This window comes from Chanodichthys erythropterus, chromosome 22 (genome assembly GCF_024489055.1).
Source record: "Chanodichthys erythropterus isolate Z2021 chromosome 22, ASM2448905v1, whole genome shotgun sequence".
Taxonomy (NCBI): domain Eukaryota; kingdom Metazoa; phylum Chordata; class Actinopteri; order Cypriniformes; family Xenocyprididae; genus Chanodichthys; species Chanodichthys erythropterus.
Window position 1 is genome coordinate 30,316,486 of NC_090242.1, and position 19,744 is coordinate 30,336,229.

Here is a 19,744-nt window from a genome sequence, read left to right on the forward strand (position 1 = left end):
GGACTACACTGGTCATGCTACATGGTTAATTCACTAAAAAACTACCAGCTCTTTGTTTGGGAATCAGTTGGACTACACTGGTCATGCTGATTGGTTTTGATCCACGAAGATGAACCGTCTCATTTGAGTCATTTGTTTTGGAATTGGTCGACAACACCAATTCCAAACGCTCAGGTTAAATGACAAAGAAGAAGAAGATGAGGGAATATGCACACAAGAATCATCTAAAGCCAACCTGCAAGACAGCAACTAGGGATGTACCAGTATCGGTATTGGCCCGATACCAAGCTCATGTACTTGTACTCGTAAAAATATCCCTGATACCAAAGAACGATACCTAATGTGACATAACACAGAATTGTCCGTGCACAGAGACACTGACGGCAGCAGCAGAAATAATGTCAGCCTCAGAGGTGTGGAAATACTTCAAAATTAATGACAATACACACATTGTGAACTGCATGCTTTCAATCCCAATTTGTTATCGATTAGTGAAGGCAGGATAGGCAGAATCGCGCTGAATGACACAGACCAGAAGTGCGCGCTCTGTCTTTCTTTCTTGCGTGTGATCCCAGTTCTCACAGACAGCGAGCGATCAGTTCTCCTCGTGCCTGAATGGTCAAATGCACACATAGTTGTCAAAATGTCCATCATGTGGAGTATCTCACGTAAATACAGTCTGTTATGGCTAAAGTGGACGTAAACATTTGGGTGAAAACAGGATATATGTCAGTATCCATGGATCTGTGCCAGTTCCATTTTTTCCGTAAGTAGAATAAGGAAGGCGTAGGACATGCAGCGTAAACTTTTTGAATATGAAAGTGCAGTTGTGCCTCTCCTCTCTTCCCACCTTCTACACTCCCACTTTTTTCACAGCTTTATATGAGTAAAAATTAAAAGTGGACACTACAAACTGTCAGGTGAACGTTTGCAATTCTGACACTGAAAACCCATACAAGGCTAAACATTAACTAAGGTAATAGTTACTGAGCTAGCATGAGTGTTTCAGCATGAACATAATCATTACAAAGAATTAGCATATTTGGCTTTACATTTTTGTTTCAACATCTTACTTTGAAACCAGGGAGAAGGCATCAGCACACACGGACGGGCAGGGCACCAGTCTGACCAACATGCTGTCTGCTGCTGCTTGGAAGTGCGCCCGAGCCACACGCTCCAACACGGACGCCAGAGTGGCAGTATCACCCTCCTTCCCTCCAGGGTCACCACCTCCAGAATCCAAGATATGACCTCCATGAATCACCAGGATGAGTAATTGCGTCCTGCACTTCCTCTGCAGGAGGGTGAAAGATGAAATGAGTAAAAACTGAAAGAATAATTCAATGTGATTAGAAGTGGGATGATAAGGACTAACCTCCATGTCTTCCAAGCCATCCACACTGCTCTGAGGCGCGCATCGAGGGTGCCGCAGCCTGTACAGGCTCTCTAGTGGTCAATGAGAGACAGACAGAAATAGCGAGAGATAGAACTGACTTAATGGTCCTCTGCAGTGAGGCAGCAATTTCCACCTCAAACCATCCATCTAATTGATGACTGATGGGACAGTCATACTTCTCTAAGAAGAACCTTGTTCTCTCTTCCCCAAATTGGCAAAGATCTACTAGTTATTGCACTCTAACACTATTTACTTACACTCAAAGCTACATACAATATTGTGTATAAAGAAATAAAGAAGTACTCAGTATTCAGGATTTAAATAGAGAATATAATGTGTGAAATGTAGGGTAATTATTCTCTTTAATTGTCACTTCACATCTGTGGCTTTTAGAAACATTGTGTAATATTGCAGGAAGGAGTAGTTAAGGTGATAATCCGTATGCGACAGATTTGTAGAACCACAGAGCTAGACAGATATAGGGGTAAATGAGGAACTATACAAGACACAGCTCAACATAGTCAGAAAGCACAGCAAAATCCCCAGAGTTAAACCAACTGGGCTCAGAGAACATATGGTCCCTCTTAACATAGAGTTAAAATAACACTGAAGAAGAGTTCAAATTAATGAGATAATATGCTGTTTGTGGAGTTGTTTAATCAAATCTTGAGAGATTTAAAGGGTTGATGAACTGAGAAATCAAATTTTCCTTGAGCTTTTGACATATAAGAGGTCATCATACTATAAGAATATCCTGTAAGTTTCAGAGCTGAAAACTTCCTTGTTAGTCCAATAAAAGCTTTGATTGACACCAGACCCAGAAAACGACAGGATTTACAAAGTGGGGATCTATGGCCCCGTTTACACGTACATGGTTATTTTGAAAAACGGAGACATTTCCCTTCGTTTGCGCCCTTTGTTTACATGCAAACGGAGAATTTGCCTCTGAAAACGAGTCTTTCTAAAGAGATGGGAGAAAATCTTCGTTTGCACGTTTGCATGTAATCTGAGAGAAACGGGTGCGCCAGAATGCGCCAGAGCTTGCACCTATGTCAAAAGTGTGACCTATGTTTACATGTGATCATGGAAGCGTTTAGAGTAGCAGTCGCATTTATGTTGGTGCAAACTCTTCTCGTGTGTTTGCATTTGCAAATACAGCTGCTCCATTATGTCGAGGAGCAGAGACGAATGAGTGCTCGGAGATCAGCAATTTTGCAACAACTTCGAATCACTTCAAGAGGAATTCGGGATTCTTTTTCAGGATTGTGATTGGCTTACGTGGGCTTGAGCTGCTCGTTACACTCTTGACGTCATATATACACGGGTACGTGTAAATGAACACTTTTCTGAAAACTGACGTGTGCACGATGTTATTTTTGAAACCGGAGAGGTTGAAATGTCCGTTTATGTAAATAGCCGCCCACATGTAAACGTAGCCTATGACGTCAAAGGGCAGCAAGCACCGCCTCTGCAGAAGAAGATCAACGCCTACTTCATTCCTGCCTGTTTAGCGCCGCCGACCGATTCGCGCATGACATGCAATAGAATAGGTAGCCTAAGCAAAGAGCTTAGAACCCAAGAGGCGACACTTTGATACTTTTTGGGTAACAACCACTAGATGGCGTTACGGTAGCGTGGCCGCCATTATGGGGTGAAAATACTAACTGGACCATAGAATCCTTCACATCTTCACAATTTCACTGCCAAATCTGAAGCACAATAGAACAGTTTTTCAAATTAAGTCATCAGTAAATTGTATGGCTCCTACACTGTAAAAAAAAATCCTAATTTGATGGAGAATAACTGTGATTTTTTTTTACAGTCATTTTCTTTTCTTTTAAATTATACTCAAAACACTGTAAAATTACAATGTATGTAAATTAACAACTCAGCTGTTATTTTGTGTTATGACATTAATGAAAAATTACAGTAATTCACATATTTACAGAAAATTTACTGTATTTTTTATACAGTATTTTTTCTGTATTCTTAAAATTACAAACAAATGTAAAATTACAAAAATAATCACTAATTAAACAGTAACAAAACAGTTTAATGGTAAAACGGTCAAATGAATGGCCGCCAAAAAACCCTGTAAAATTAAAGTAAAATATCCTAATTTAAATAAACCAAAAAACGCTGTTATTTTACAGGTATTTCCTGAATTATTACAATCAAATACCTTCACTTTAAAAAGTGTAACAAAAAAGGTCAATCAACAAAGCTTTTTTGTGACTTTGTGAGTTGATCTGAGTTTCTTGTTGTTTTTGTTTTTTGTTGAGATTCATATGCTGATTCTTGATGTCTGTGTGAGTCTGCATGATCTTGACAGAATTTTTTTTTTATAGTATTACAGCACTGCAGAAGTTTTGGTATTTTAAATTACAACTGACATTAAACAATTTAGATATCAGAACCTGCTATCAACCATTTTATGATGACTATCATCACTTAAAAAGTGACCAACATCATCTGATCTTAGATTTTTTTTCTTTTTTGTTATAACAAACGTGTATCAGAAACACACAGTTAAAGCAGTCAGAGAAATACTAATGTTAAAGTGTCAAGGGTCAAGAGCTCAACTAAATCAAGCATTGACCACCAGAACGGTGACTTCAAACTTTATCATTTTATTCAATAAAACATCATCATCTAAACCTCTTTTAATTCTCAATAAGAACTTTAATATGAAATAAAGTCTGGATTGTAATAAGTGAAGATGCCGAGATCTTGAGAGATCTGTTAGTGTTTCATGTTCTGTTGGGATTCAGAGGGTTTCTATCGTGTGTTTTGTGGGTCACCATTGTGCTGGAGAGTAGAGCCTGTGCTTCAGTCCAGTAAGAGCCAGAAAACATCAATGTTATGCTGCATGCTTTATTTCAGAGGCAGTATAGTTACAGTTATTCATGTGTGTTCTTTCTGGTCAAATACAAGAGATTTAACAGGAGATTTAACAGACATTAGACAACACTGCAAAATCAAGTTGTTTATTGTCCAACATTCCCAATTTTTCTGATGCATGTTCTTAATTTAATTTCATATGTTATTAATTCAGTGTTTATAATGCTAACACTTGAACTTGAAGATTTTTAACCCAAACTGACTAGAGAGCAAAGGTTTTGTAAAAAAAATAAAAGTGGAAGACTTAAACACAAAGTGTGTAAAATAAACTGTAAAAAGGATCTGATGATCACTAGTGATAGTATTTTATTCTGTGTTGTCATTATTCAGGTTGGATTTCAGCTTTAATGTACGTTGATAGCTGATAGAAACTAGAGGACTGCCGACTCGCTTTCACCACAAAATGGCGGAAACGCAGGGCTGCTGCTGGGCGCCGGTGTTTCAATGGAACTTTCTATTGAGTGTCACTTCTACCAAGCAAACATGCCGTTGTGGATTACAAAATATTGTGCAGGACCTGGACTCGACAGTAATGCAACAACATGTCAGTAACTGTGTTCATTCTAATGCCTGATCTGATATTAATGATTCATGTACAGTCAAATGATCTTTGTCTGTGTGTCATTTGTTAGTGTGCAGAAAAAGAGTTTCAATGACGAGATCACTGCTTTCATTCACTCAACATGTCTGTGATCGGCTACACAGTGTTCATCTCTGCAACCTTTCATGCCACGATCTAAATATAACGCCATAGATCTAAATGCAACACTTTTCATGATTAGTTAACCTTGAGAACTGTAATAGTAAAAGCGACCTAAAAGAGAGAGTAATACTTGGCCATTTCATATGCAAAGATGTCAGCCAATCACAGCAGTGGGCATTTACACTGAAGTCTCACAGCAGACACGCCCCTTAAAACAGAGCGTTCAAACCAGAGGCTAAAATCAGGGTAGGAAAAATGCCTTTTATTTATAAATTATGATAATTTTGGATGTAAAAAGAATACTAACATTATAAGTGCACCCCAGGAAACATTATAAAACAATAAACCAACGCAATTCATGACCACTTTAATGTCTTTTATCTTCAGTTGAGTTCATCTTAGGCTGTGGCTGCAAGTCAGTTGTAGTTCTTGTGTTTCTCTTCAGTGATGCTGCTTCTTAACAGCAGGTGTACATCACTAATGCTCAGTCATCATTTAATCACTTAATTATCTCATTAACTCATTAACTCGGCTTCATTGTTACTTTAACACTATATAGAGAGGGACCATATGTACTCTAAGCAGAGCTGATTTAACTGAAACAATTAGTACCTCAACAAACTCAAATACAGGTAGAGAAAACAGAAGCAAAGAAATAGAAATAGCTTGACACATAGAATGACACATTATTTCATAGATTTATAAAAGTTGGTATGAAATAAGAATAACCTCTTTTACTTTTTAAATTCCTGAAAGTTCTTGGGATTACTTTGTGAAAGGGGCTAATGATGATGTGCTATTCTGATGAAATATGCAGATTACATACATTTTAATTTATGAATTGAAATATTGTTTAAAATTTTATTTTATTCTTATTTTACATTAAATTGTCCTTTTGTATCAAATATTCATAATTTGCAATATAAATATTCATATATAATTTTAATTTGTGTAACAAAAATACAAAAAAAACAATTGTACAGTCCCACTTTTTACACAAGCATAAAGCTATATTGCACATTGTTACTGTCACGTTTGGTTGCAAGAAAGGCAGACGAAGATGAGTACAATCCAAAAAGTAGTTTAACATATAAAGATACAACAGAATGATTATAACATAGATGAGACCGAACAGAGACTGAAGATTAGGGTACAACTAGTGCATGATAATGATAAGACACAGCTGTCACATATGAACTAATAACGACGGTAACTGGGGAGACAGACAAGTGTTAGAAAACAGAACAAATGAACATGTGACAGATACAAACATATTAAAAGTCCAATCAAACTGAACATAATGGTGAGAGTTACATAATGTTACATAAAATTGGAATAAAAAAGCAAGTGTGTGCATTAAAAACATCCAGCATTTCGTGAAAATACACTACGTCACCATACTATAGTTTGCAATGCAAGTTCTCTCAATTTGTTTCCCAGTAGTCCTTGCTGGTAAATGCCATAACTACACTCTGCAGGCAAAAGGCATCTTTCCCCACTGACAGCCACTCAAATATATCCATGTATTTTGATTAATTCAAATTGTTTTGATTTTAACTGAAAATCAACACAAATATGCATTATATCTGGGCATGTTCATCTTTCGTCTTGTTAAATATTGAATTGAATTTATTCATTTGAACTGGTGCACAACTGCAGGTAAATGGCCTTTTATACTCCTTTTAACTAATATTGTGATTGGCCCATTATTTAGCCTTTTAAAAGAGCACTAAAGGTTTTCTGTCAGAACTCAACTGCTCTTTGCCAGTCAATGTCTACCTCACAAGGAATCACTGCAAGAGGCTGTGCCCTAACAGCTGCAGAATTTTAACAGCAAGACAGTCTGCATCTGTTTGTGGCTCTGTGTGAGGCTAGGAAAAATGGGTATTAATGAATAATGCAAGAAACCTCCAGACAAACAGGAGAGGGAGAATAGAAAGAGAGAAATAGAGGGAGTTAGAGAGCATTTCCATTTAAAATCTGAATGGCACTCAAAACAGTTCAGCAATTTACATTATCAAATCTTGTTCTGATTTAAATTAGAGTTTATATCCACAGAACTGGGAGTTGTTTGCCATTTCTTTACAGGTCTTTCCTTTGCTTGTAAACAAGCTGTTAATGTGAAATATTTCCTTAATCTCCAACTCCATTTCACTGAATAACGCTATTAAAAAGTCATGTCAGCTCACTGCTGTGTGCACAAAAGCTGAAGAAAGCAGGAGAATCAGGTTTTCAAAGAACTCTAAAGGTTTAAAAAACAATTCAAAAGGTAGAAAACCACATCAAAACATAAGAGAGACAAGACAAAGAGTGAACAAATCAAGGAGTGCTTATACAGGAACTAATGAGGGAACTAATGAGATAATTGATGAACACCGGGTGAACTAAATGACTAATCAAACACACAGGAAAACTGGGTCAACTGAAGATGAGCAAACAGAAGGTGAACATAATGAAAACAAAGACCAAACTAAAAAAAACCCTGACAAATGCAAATAAGTTTTTTTTTGTTTGTTTGTTTTGTTTGTTTTTTGGGACAAACATAAAGTCAATTTCTAATATCTGTATCTATTTAACCTATATCCTACTTTCAAGAGTGCTGTCAAAGTCCCTAAGCTCAGTTCACATATTTGTATTTACAAAAGTGGGCAGCTATTTCTAGTCACGCAAGTTAAAGGTGCAGTAAGCAATTTCTGAGAAACGTGGAACGAATCGAGCGCCACAACACACTCATGATGGGGGAGGAGAGAGAGTGAGCAAGAGTGAGATTTGAAGAAAGACTGTAGAAAGAGAGATGACTGAGAGACATTACAAAAGAGAAAAGTTAAGCGCAATATCACTGGAAAAAGAAAGGTTATGATGAGGCAAGAGTTTTAGGACCCACGTTAATATGGAGAGACCTGAAAATGGACGCTGAGGTAGCACTGTTTCTGCTCCATACACGAATAACATTGGTTTTGTTATATTTCATAAAACCAAGATATGCTGTTGCTGTATTTTTAGCTATAGTAACAGGACAGTTTTGAGTGTCATTGTTTGCCTGGAGCTAGCGTGTCACTGGTGACTATCAACAAACTCTTGCTTGTATTCTCTTGTGTACTATATGTTCATATTTTGTTCTTCCTTGTCGTTCATTTGTCATCTTCGCTTTATTTTTCACAATGCATCATTTCATTTCATGAGTTAAAAAGCTGAAATGCCATTTTTGAAGACAGAAAAAGCCATTTCCACAATTAAAATCGATGTGCACATTTCATGTACATTAAAGGTGCCCTAGAATCAAAAATTTAATTTACCTTGGCATAGTTGAATAACAAGAGTTCAGTACATGGAAATGACATACAGTGAGTCTCAAACACCATTGTTTCCTCCTTCTTATATAAATCTCATTTGTTTAAAGACCTCAGAAAAACAGGCGAATCTCAAAATAACACTGACTGTTATGTAACAGTCGGGATCATTAATATGTATGACCCCAATATTTGCATATGCTAGCCCATGTTCAAGGCATTAGACAAGGGCAGCTAGTATTAATGTCTGGATCTGCACAGCTGAATCATCAGACTAGGTAAGCAAGCAAGAACAATAGCGAAAAATGGCAGATGGAGCGATAATAACTGACATGATCCATGATATCATGATATTTTTAGTGATATTTGTAAATTGTCTTTATAAATGTTTCGTTAGCATGTTGCTAATGTACTGTTAAATGTGGTTAAAGTTACCATAGTTTCTTACTGTATTCACGGAGACAAGAGAGTCGTCGCCATTTTCATTTTTAAACACTTGCAGTCTGTATAATTCATAAACACAACTTCATATAAATCTCTCCAACAGTGTGTAATGTTAGCTTTAGCCATGAAGCACAGCCTCAAACTCATTCAGAATCAAATGTAAACATCCAAATAAATACTATACTCACATGATCCGATGCATGCATGCAGTATGCATGACGAACATCTTGTAAAGATCCATTTGAGGGTTATATTAGCTGTGTGAACTTTGTAAATGCACTGTAGTCGAGAGCTAAGGGGGCAGGGAGCGCGCAATTTAAAGGGGCTGCAGCCTGAATCGGTGCATAGTTAATGATGCCCCAAAACAGGCAGTTAAAAAAATTAATAAAAAAAAATCTATGGGGTATTTTGAGCTGAAACTTCACAGATACATTCACGGGACACCTTAGACTTATATTACATCTTGTAAAAACTGCTTCTAGGGCACCTTTAAATTATATTACATTAGGAACATCTCCACAAATATTAACCTTGAAAAATAAACCAAATCTATGCTTGAGAAGCGTGAGTTTTCACAAATCCTTATGACAATGAATAATTTTCAAGTTCAAAACTAGCAAGATTCTGAGTAACTGGAGACAAATCCTATTTCATACTCCATGCAGATCATAAACCGTTGAAATCGGTTAAAATCAGTTGAGAAATGTAAACTTTATTTGCACTTTTTGTCCAGAAAAGCCGCAACTCCTTGTTTACTTGCATTGTTCATCCAATTCATGGGCCAAAGAGGTGTACCAAAATTTTGTCCATGTTACTGTATTGTGTCTGTGGGTTTAATGGGGCTAAAAAATGTTTGTTTCACAAAACCCCAAACAATTGGGTAGTTGTTGACATACTCAAGTCTTATTCTGTTTAATTTTCACAATGATTCACAGCTCTCACTTTTTTATATATTGCACTTCTTGTCATTAGTGAGAGGTCACCAGTGTTTTCTTAAGCCTACTGTGCTCGGGTGTGTTTGAATTCAAAGTTTAATTGAATGGAAATGTGGGTTTGTCATGCCAGAAGACTCAGCATGTATCCTATCTATTTACATTTTTTTTAAATTGGAAATTCATAAATTGGGTCATGCTTAAATCCTCTGGTGTGGAAATAAATAAATAAATGAATGAATGAATGAATAAATAAAAGGTTTAGTTAAGTGGTGGGATTCATCCCTGCTCTCTTTAAATCTGAAATATGTTCCAGATTTCTTAACTGTGAAATGAAAACGGATAATTGTTAGTGGTAATCCTGTCTCGCTCTGTCTGTCTCCATCCTTTCTCTTTCACTTTATAATCTGTGACCTTACCATCATGAAAACCAAAATAACAAATCCACATGATATTGAATTTCTGCACAGCTCTAAGCCATCCATAAATCCCTGCACAAATAACAGACCTGTATGGATGTAGACGTTCTTCCACAAGCGAAAATAAAGATGAATCTCTCAAGAGCCAAATTATAAAAAAAGGGTTTCAAAACACATACATCTCAACAAAACCAAAGCAAACACTGCTGATGGACTCGTCGTTTGTGGCTGAGAAACCTTGGACGGTCGCTTGATCATGCTGTCACATTTATTAGGTCTTATAGCTCTTTCAGTAGAACTTTGCAGACTGATGAAATACATTTTTCTTAAATGAGTGTCAAAAAGTGAGCTGCCTATGTTTCTCCTCATTTAAAAGTAGCTGTCGTGCAGCATTACAGAAACTCTAATTCTCCCATGCAGCATTAGTGTGCCTCTCTAAAGGGAGTTAAATGTGTGTGAGAGTTATATAGTGCTGTAGAGTCACTCTGTGTCCTGAAGTATTAATACGGCTTACAGAAGCAAAACAGTGATTACGCTGCATCTGTAGCATTAATCACTGTTGATTCTCCTTTCATTGAACTTCCCCACTTTAAGACAGATGCCAAACAAGCTGAGTGCCATAGAAAACTGCTGTTTAGGGTAAAGTAAACTAATTTTGGATGTGCAGCATTGAGAATATACATGGTTTTCACAGCAGTTTTGCTTGTCAGCTGAAATTTATTAAAATGAATGTGGCGTTAAATCACATCATCAAGCAATTCCTAGTCAGCTTTACTTTGTTGATTAAAGTGATTATTATACCAACCTTAAAGGATAAATGTAATGTATTCATGATACAAAAACATGTAGGAGAAACATCTTCAGGAGACCCTGGTGCTTTTACCTCTGGAGTGCTCCAGGTGTCCCAGTGTTTCAATCTGCTCCACCAGGTCATTGGAGTTCCACTGGCTCATTTCCAGGAGTAAGGCCGTCTTCCCCTCCATAACATCTGCGGATCAGCAGGACATGAGAAGCCATTCATTACAATGAAGGAAATTAGGTCTAAAGCTGATAGCTTTTTTTCCAAATTATTTTTTTATTAACACTCTGAGGTCTGACGGTATCGCCGGCGATACCACCGTGGTTTTTTTCTTATCAGTGTGAAAGAGACTCAAAATACTCCGTCAATGTTGCACATACAATTAAGAGTTATACACCATTTTAATCTGTGGACTATCTTCTTTCATTTGTGTACACTCAGAGTAAAAACAGAATGTTGTGCTTTTTGTAAAATAAAGAAAACTAACATGATGCGTGATCTCTCATCTCCCTCTGAACGAACTCCAATCTGATAGTTCTCAGAAAATGAACTGTAACTTAGTGAATACTAATGACAAAAAAATTACACTTATGTCTAAAAAAACGTTAAGATGTCAGGTTTTAAATCATGTAAGTCAAATCGAAAACAAACCTTCTGTGTTTATGTAATCTGTATGAAAAGAGAGCCATGTCAGAAATCCGTGATTCAGCTCATTATCTGCTAATGCGGCCACGCCCACGGAGCCAGCTCTATTCAGACGCTAATTCAGTCAATACATGCATTCAGTATCTCAATCGTGTATTTATTGTCTTGAAAAGTGTTTATCTGGATGTAAAAGTCATGGTTAGCGATCTCTAGAAGACATGCAGTTACTTCCTGTTTACTTGTCTTCTACAGATGAAGTTTAGATGAGTTTTTGTTTCTTTAGCGCCCTCCTGCTGCTGTATGAATTGGAAACTCCATTCATGGAATAGCCTCTTCTTCTTTTAGATGAATTTGTGGACTAAAAATGCATAGAGCGCCCTCCGACTTCAAGGATGAATTGAAAACACCAGCGCTCATAGTAATGACAGTGAATATTAAATAAATATAACTCCTCTGTATAGAAAATTGACATAAGCATATGAGAATCCAATATTTCTCCAAATGTGCATGCTTTTAAACTAAAAGTCTATATTCAGACTATTTGCATCACAGAAATACATAAAATTTTAAAGTATAATATAAAACCATTACTTTATATTGTAATAATATTTTTCTGTATGTTTCATATATCATAATGAGCTTGAGACATTTTTTTGAGACTTTTTTTCACAGCCTACCTGACTGAAATGCCTCATTAATATGCAAGTCATTTCAGCTCATTACTATCCAATTCTTTTGTCTTCTCAGGTGAGAATGGCCCATTTTCAGTGGTGATTCACGCCTCCTCGCATACTGTGTTTCTTGGCAAAAAGTGTCTTACAAAAACTAAATCAATATATTGTTTTATATGAAGGAGTAGGCAGCATCATTTTTACATAATTTTGAAGCAAAAACTCTAGTCTACAACCTCCAATACCCTAAAGTCTTATGAACACAGATTTATTATACTTTTTTTGGCCTTATTTCAGTGACTTAAGTTTTTTGTTTTTTCAATAACCACGCATAAATGTCATTCCTTCAAAAACACAAACATGTACATACATGTTCCTCACATATTATTGTAGCCTAGTTTGTGCTGAATACAGTGTAATGACACTTTTTCCATTAATATGTTTATGAACAACTGAAAAAAGCACAAATGTCAGGGCATGTCAAAAGTTCTCCAGGCCCCAAATCAGCCTCAGACTCCAGAGGGTTAAAGTATAAGTCATAAATCCGATGTGACATACACATATATACACTATATTGCCAAAAATATTGGGACAGCCAATTCAATAATTGAATTCAGGTGTTCCAATCACTTCCATGGCCACAGGTGTATAAAATCAAGCACCTAGGCAAGCAGACTGCTTCTACAAACATTTGTGAAAGAATAGGTCGCTCTCAGGATCTCAGTGAATTCAAGCGTGGTATAGGTTGCCACATGAACAATAAGTGAAATTTCCTCACTACTAAATATTCCACAGTCAACTGTTAGTGGTACCATAACAAAGTGGAAGCAAAGCAACTCAGCCACAAAGTGGTAGACCACGTAAAATCACAGAGTGGGGTCAACGCATGCTGAGGTGCACAGTGCACAGAAGTCGGCAACTTTCTGCAGAGTCAATAGCTACAGATCTCCAAACTTCATGTGGCCTTCAGATTAGCTCAAGAACAGTGCGTAGAGAGCTTCATGGGATGGGTTTCCATGGCCAAGCAACTGTATCCAAGCCTTACATAACCAAGTGCAATGCAGAGCGTCTGATGCAGTGGTGTAAAGCACGCCGCCACTGGACTCTAGAGCAGTGGAGACGTGTTCTCTGGAGTGACGAATCATCCTTCTCTGTCTGGCAATCCGATGGATAAGTCTTGGTTTGGCAGTTGCCAGGAGAATGGTTCTTGCCTGACTGCATTGTGCCAAGCATACATTTTGGTGAAGGGGGGATTATGGTGCGGGGTTGTTTTTCAGGGGTTGGGCTTGGCTCTTAATGCTTCAGCATACCAAGACTTTTTGGACAATTTCATGCTCTCAACTTTGTGGGAACAGTTTGGGGATGGCCCCTTTCTGTTCCAACATGACTGTGCACCAGTGCACAAAGCAAGGTCCATAAAGACATGGATGAGCGAGTTTGGTCTGGAGGAACTTGACTGTCCTGACCTCAACCCAATAGAACACCTTTAGGATGAATGATAGCAGAGACCTTCTCGCTAACATCACTGTCTGACCTCACAAATGCGCTTCTAGAAGAATGGTCAAAAATTCCCATAAACACACTCCTAAACTTTGTGGAAAGCCTTCCCAGAAGAGTTAAGGCTGTTATAGCTGCAAAGGGTGGGCCAACTCCATATAAAACCCTACAGATTAAGAATGGGATGTCATTAAAGTTCATGTGCATGTAAAGGCAGGCGTCCCAAATTTTTTGTATATATATATATATATATATATATATATATATATATATATATATATATATATATATATATATATATATATATATATATATATATATACCCATATAAACCTAAACCAGAGGCAAGGAAGGCAATAACTCTTCAAAAAATTGTAAGAAAATAATACAAAAATAAAAAACAGCAAATATTACAAAATGTGAAATTAAAAAGTGTATAAATCACTGTTTTTCTAAAGTGAGCTCATTGCATTTTAACAGACCCCCTAAAGCATGTGGTTTTGGTGAGGGGGTAATCGAGAATGAAGGGGGGAAAGTCACGTGAGAGGCGGCAATGCCTCTAACGTGCTATGATTGGATATGATTGGTTATGATTAGATATGATTAGTTTGTGCAGTAAATCCCACCCCTTGTTTTCATGAGCATTCAGTCTGAATGAACACCATTATGTCATTAATGGAAAGACTAATTAAAAAGTATACCACTTCACCACTTTATTTTACATCAAAAATTTAAATGGCCTGAAAACATTATGACTATGGGTTTTTAAGTGAGCAGCCAGCTTGATGAAATTAAAGGAACTTCTTCGTGTCTTTGACCAGTGTTTACCGAGCTTGATGACTGATGACCTGAAAATAAGTTTATGATTAAAAAGAACAGCTAAACATCAGTTCACAAATAAATAGTTACTGCCTTTAGTTATTATTTTGGAATGGATGTCTAAATTGATGCGATTTATACTTGGTTTTAATAAATAGAACAATAATTACATAGTTAAATAGAATACACGATAGAATTGTATTTGGTTTCTCTCTCCCCCTTTTATATATATACTGTATATATAGTTAAACCAAACACTTTTTTGATATTTTTTATATATTTTTACTAGTGGGTGCAGGACACTATATTTCATTTATGTTAGTGAGGATAGCAAAATAAAGTAAACTGTGACATATTATACCCGGAAATTCTTCATACAGTGGACTACCGGTAAAATTTATAGAAATTTGAAACCAAAAATTATTCAGACCCTTTGACCTGACCATGTTTTGCTTGAGTGATAATTTTTTTTTTACATAGTTTAACTCTGAGATCTTGACATATTTTATTACCATTTCTTTAAACTATAGTGAAAAAACTGTATTAATGAATGAAATGTTCAAGGTGTCTGAATCAATTTTGGTTTGACTGTGTATATATATACACAAACCCGATTCCAAAAAAGTTGGGACACTGTACAAATTGTGAATAAAAAAGCAATGCATTAATTTACAAATGTCATAAACTTATATTTTATTCACAATAGAATATAGATAACATATCAAATGTTGAAAGTGAGACATTTTGAAATGTCATGCCAAATATTGGCTCATTTTGGATTTCATGAGAGCTACACATTCCAAAAAAATTGGGACAGGTAGCAATAAGAGGCCGGAAAAGTAAAATGTACATATAAGGAACAGCTGGAGGACCAATTTGCAACTTGGGTTAATTGGCAACATGATTGGGTATAAAAAGAGCCTCTCAGAGTGGCAGTGTCTCTCAGAAGTCAAGATGGGCAGAGGATCACCAATTCCCCCAATGCTGCAGTGAAAAATAGTGGAGCAATATCATAAAGGAGTTTCTCAAAGAAAAATTGGAAAGAGTTTGAAGTTATCATCATCTACAGTGCATAATAGCATCCAAAGATTCAGAGAATCTGGAACAATCTCTGTGCGTAAGGGTCAAGGCTGGTGAACACAATCCACCGTGCCATTCGCCGTTGCCGGCTAAAACTCTATAGGTCAAAAAGGAAGCCATATCTAAACATGATCCAGAAGCGCAGGCGTTTTCTCTGGGCCAAGGCTCATTTAAAATGGACTGTGGCAAAGTGGAAAACTGTTCTGTGGTCAGACGAATCAAAATTTGAAGTTCTTTTTGGAAAACTGGGACGCCATGTCAACCGGACTAAAGAGGACAAGGACAACCCAAGTTGTTATCAGCGCTCAGTTCAGAAGCCTCCATCTCTGATGGTATGGGGTTGCATGAGTGCGTGTGGCATGGGCAGCTTACACATCTGGAAAGGCACCATCAATGCTGAAAGGTATATCCAAGTTCTAGAACAACATATGCTCCCATCCAGACGTCATCTCTTTCAGGGAAGACCTTGCATTTTTCAACATGACAATGCCAGACCACATACTGCATCAATTACAACATCATGACTGCATAGAAGGAGAATCCGGGTACTGAAATGGCCAGCCTGCAGTCCAGATCTTTCACCCATAGAAAACATTTGGCACATCATAAAGAGGAAGATGCGACAAAGAAGACCTAAGACAGCTGAGCAACTAGAAGCCTGTATTAGACAAGAATGGGACAACATTCCTATTCCTAAACTTGAGCAACTTGTCTCCTCAGTCCCCAGACATTTGCAAACTGTTATAAAAAGAAGAGGGGATGCCACACAATGGTAAACATGGCCTTGTCCCAACTTTTTTGAGATGTGTTGATGCCATGAAATTTAAAATCAACTTATTTTTCCCTTAAAATGATCAATTTTCTCAGTTTAAACATTTGATATGTCATCTATGTTGTATTCTGAATAAAATATTGGAATTTGAATTTGAATTGCATTATGTTTTTATTCACAATTTGTACAGTGTCCGAACTTTTTTGGAATTGGGTTTGTGTGTGTGTATATATATATATATATATATATATATATATATATATATATATATATATATATATATATATATATATATATATATATATATATATATATATGTAACACAGTTCGTAAATATGGGAAGAAGGAGGCGGGAACCGGCGAACATTGAACCCAACTTTAAAAACGAAAGTAAAGCCGGCAGACCCTTGCGGACGTCTGCCGGCCATACAAACATAATAAAACATAAAATAATATCCAGGCCTGGTCCTTTCTCGTCCTTCACGGTCGTCGCTCCTCTTTTTATGCTCCCGGAGCTCCTCCGTGAGAGACTCAAGGCCGGTGCGCCTCCCAGGTGATGCTCGTTATCACTTGCGTCACCGGCCTCGCGCAGTTCCCTCACGGCTCTCGCCCGCCCTGGTCGCCACAATATATATATACATATATATATATACACACACACACACACACATTAAAAAACTGTGAGGACTTTGCTTCATTTCTGCACGCCACTGATATATACATGTGTGAGTTTGCGACCCTATTTTGTGTAAAGTACTTTAAGCTGCACATTTGACAATAGCCATTCACACACACACACACACAGACTTCACTGTAGGGAGTGAAATTAAGGGTATAAAATAATGTTCTAATACCTTGTATAGATCTGGGGTATAATATCGCGAGAACAGCGCCCCGCGATTTGGATCGCGGGGGAGAGGACAAACAGTGTGTGTGTGTGTAAAGTTAGAGTAGCGGACGGAGAGAGAGAGAGAGGTGCACGCTCTGTAATCAGTTGTGGCAATTTATGATGTTCGCCTCTGAATGTTCAGTAAAAACAAGTGTGATCACCCGAGCTCTTTGTCAGTGTCATCTATAAGCGGTGATAACTTGGTAAACAGAACAAAGCCAAGAACCCACGAAGCAGCGCTGGGTAAGAACTGTAAAGTTAGAGTATAACCCACGCGCGCGTTACACTGGTGGCAGCGCTGGTTGGCTTGTTTTCTGGACGCTTGTTTTTTTTTTTTCATATTGAACGACGTGAATATCGCCGCTTTAACCTGCAGAGCCGTTTATACTGTTCTATTTTTTTACGTGCTCTTTTTGCAAGTTCGGATTACGTGCATTCTTTTTTTCTTTCTCGCACAAAATGGCGGACGATGAGAATGACGCAGTTGCAATGCAGAGAGACAGACCTGTCGCAGATGAAGCAAGTCCACATCCGTCATTTAAAATTGACCTCCCTGCTCCTTTTTCTGGAGATAGTAAAGAGCCATTTAGTGCATGGATACAAAGATTTGAAGTGGCACTTGATGTCTCAGCTGTACCACTGGATAAGGCCAAACTTCTCCCTGTGAAGCTTACCGGTCCAGCGTTTGCATACTGGCAGTCTCTCTCCCCTGCGGTGAAAGCGGACTACAATTTGACCAAAGCCAGTTTAAGCACTGTTTTTGGACGTAAAACTTTTTTGGCCACATTTCAGACATTTTTGAATGCTCGTCCTCGTAAGCCACAAGAACCTCTTGAAGTCTATGCTGCTGAACTTACAAATCTTGTGACTGAAGCGTTTCCTCAATATGATGCAGCAGCCCGTAATTGTGAAATTTTTCGCAGATTTGTGACCGGCTTAGATCCATCACTTCAACTGAAAATTCATGAGCATGGGGCTGTGACTTTGGACAATGCTTTGAAAGTGGCCAGTCAGTGTGAACGCGCTCAGTTAGCCATTAGTGTTGCTGGCCCTTCAGGTGTTATGCCTGTGACTGTGAATCCCCAGCCATCGACTAACATAGTGACACCAACTCAAATCACTGAACTAGCATCAGCCATCGCTGAACTCCGAACCGACCTACAGGCTTTACGTCAGTCTCACTTGCGACAAACTGATGAACGTATGGACCAGCTCTCGCAGCGGATTTCCAGCCTTCAGGACGAGGTGAAGTCTTCCACGCACTCTCCACATCAGACCTGCGCAGCCGTGGATTACAACATCACAGCACGTCATCGCCAGCCTGATTGGGATGATCATCATTACCGCCAGGACTGCTGCTGTTCTTCTCAACGTACACAGAGAGGTCGACGACAACACCCTCATGATGACTGCTGTCCTCCACGACGCTACCATGGCCACTCAGAAAACGATCGAGCACCCCCAAATGCTGACTTCTACTGCCAAAGACGCAGCTACTCTCCTTCCTCCCACAGTCGTGAGTCACACACCTCTCACACCACACAATCTGATCGATACACCCCCCAAAGACATCATTATGGCAACTCAAACTCTGGCTGCTCGCCTTCCCGGGAGCACCGGCCTGATTCCGAATACGAACATAGAACCCGTTATGCTCGTTCACCCTCACCAAGCCCACAGTACAGAAGTTCCAGTTACCACAGACACAGATCTCCTTCGCCACCCCCCCACTCCCAAAGTGCGCCAAGATCCCCCACACGACATGTACATTTCTCCCCATCCTACAAGGGGACAACCCCTTTCTCACCACAGCGGGGAAACGAGTAGAAGCTGTCATTGGGGACCAAATGCCAGCTTCATCCCCAATAATGGTCCACTCTGGTACAGTTGGTTTCAAACCTACTCCACCTACACCATTCATTCAAATTGCACTGGCTGGTACTGAACTCCATGCTTTGGTTGATACTGGGTCAGGTTTATCTCTCATTACCGATGACTGTCGTAGATCAATTCCAGCTTTGTCCACTCAGTCTATCAGTAAGTCATTTGTGTTAGCGTCATCAGTTACTGGACAGTTATTGGACATACTGGGCTCTGTAATAGCACCCATACACATTGGAGATGTCACATTTTCTCATGTTTTTCATGTGGTACGTACAGCCACTCATCCTGTTCTCATAGGATGGGATTTCTTAATTGAACACACAGTTACCATTGATGTACCACATGCATGTTTACAACTGTATAACACTTCAGTGCCTCTTTCACCGCCCCAGTCACTGATCCCAGTACAAAGTTCTGCAGTTAGTGTCGCTCAGGTGACTGTGCCCCCTATGTCTGAGATGGCAATCCCAATTTCTATCAAAGATAATGGTGTAGCGAATCCTTTCACAGACACATATGTGGGTATGCTGGAACCTCAGCCCCCTCAAGTTATAACCTTAGGTGTAGCTCGAACACTGACATCAGTTCAAAAGGGGAGGGCCA

The 19,744-nt window shown here is 38.4% G+C and overlaps 1 protein-coding gene across 2 annotated transcripts in view; it reads right to left on the minus strand.

Annotated features, from left to right (window-relative positions):
* The window catches only part of plrdgb (PITP-less RdgB-like protein), a 118,633-nt gene that overhangs the window by 46,815 nt on the left and 52,074 nt on the right, over positions 1 to 19,744 (minus strand). For both annotated transcript variants that reach the window (XR_010893569.1, XM_067375683.1), the window contains exons 3-5: positions 10,969 to 11,073; positions 1,376 to 1,446; positions 1,074 to 1,294 (exon numbers count right to left, since the gene is read on the minus strand). Coding sequence is in view for 1 of the 2 variants with exons in the window: in XM_067375683.1 (XP_067231784.1) it covers positions 1,074 to 1,294; positions 1,376 to 1,446; positions 10,969 to 11,073 (397 nt within the window). In the remaining variant the exon portion in view is untranslated. The remainder of the gene's footprint in view (positions 1 to 1,073; positions 1,295 to 1,375; positions 1,447 to 10,968; positions 11,074 to 19,744) is intronic.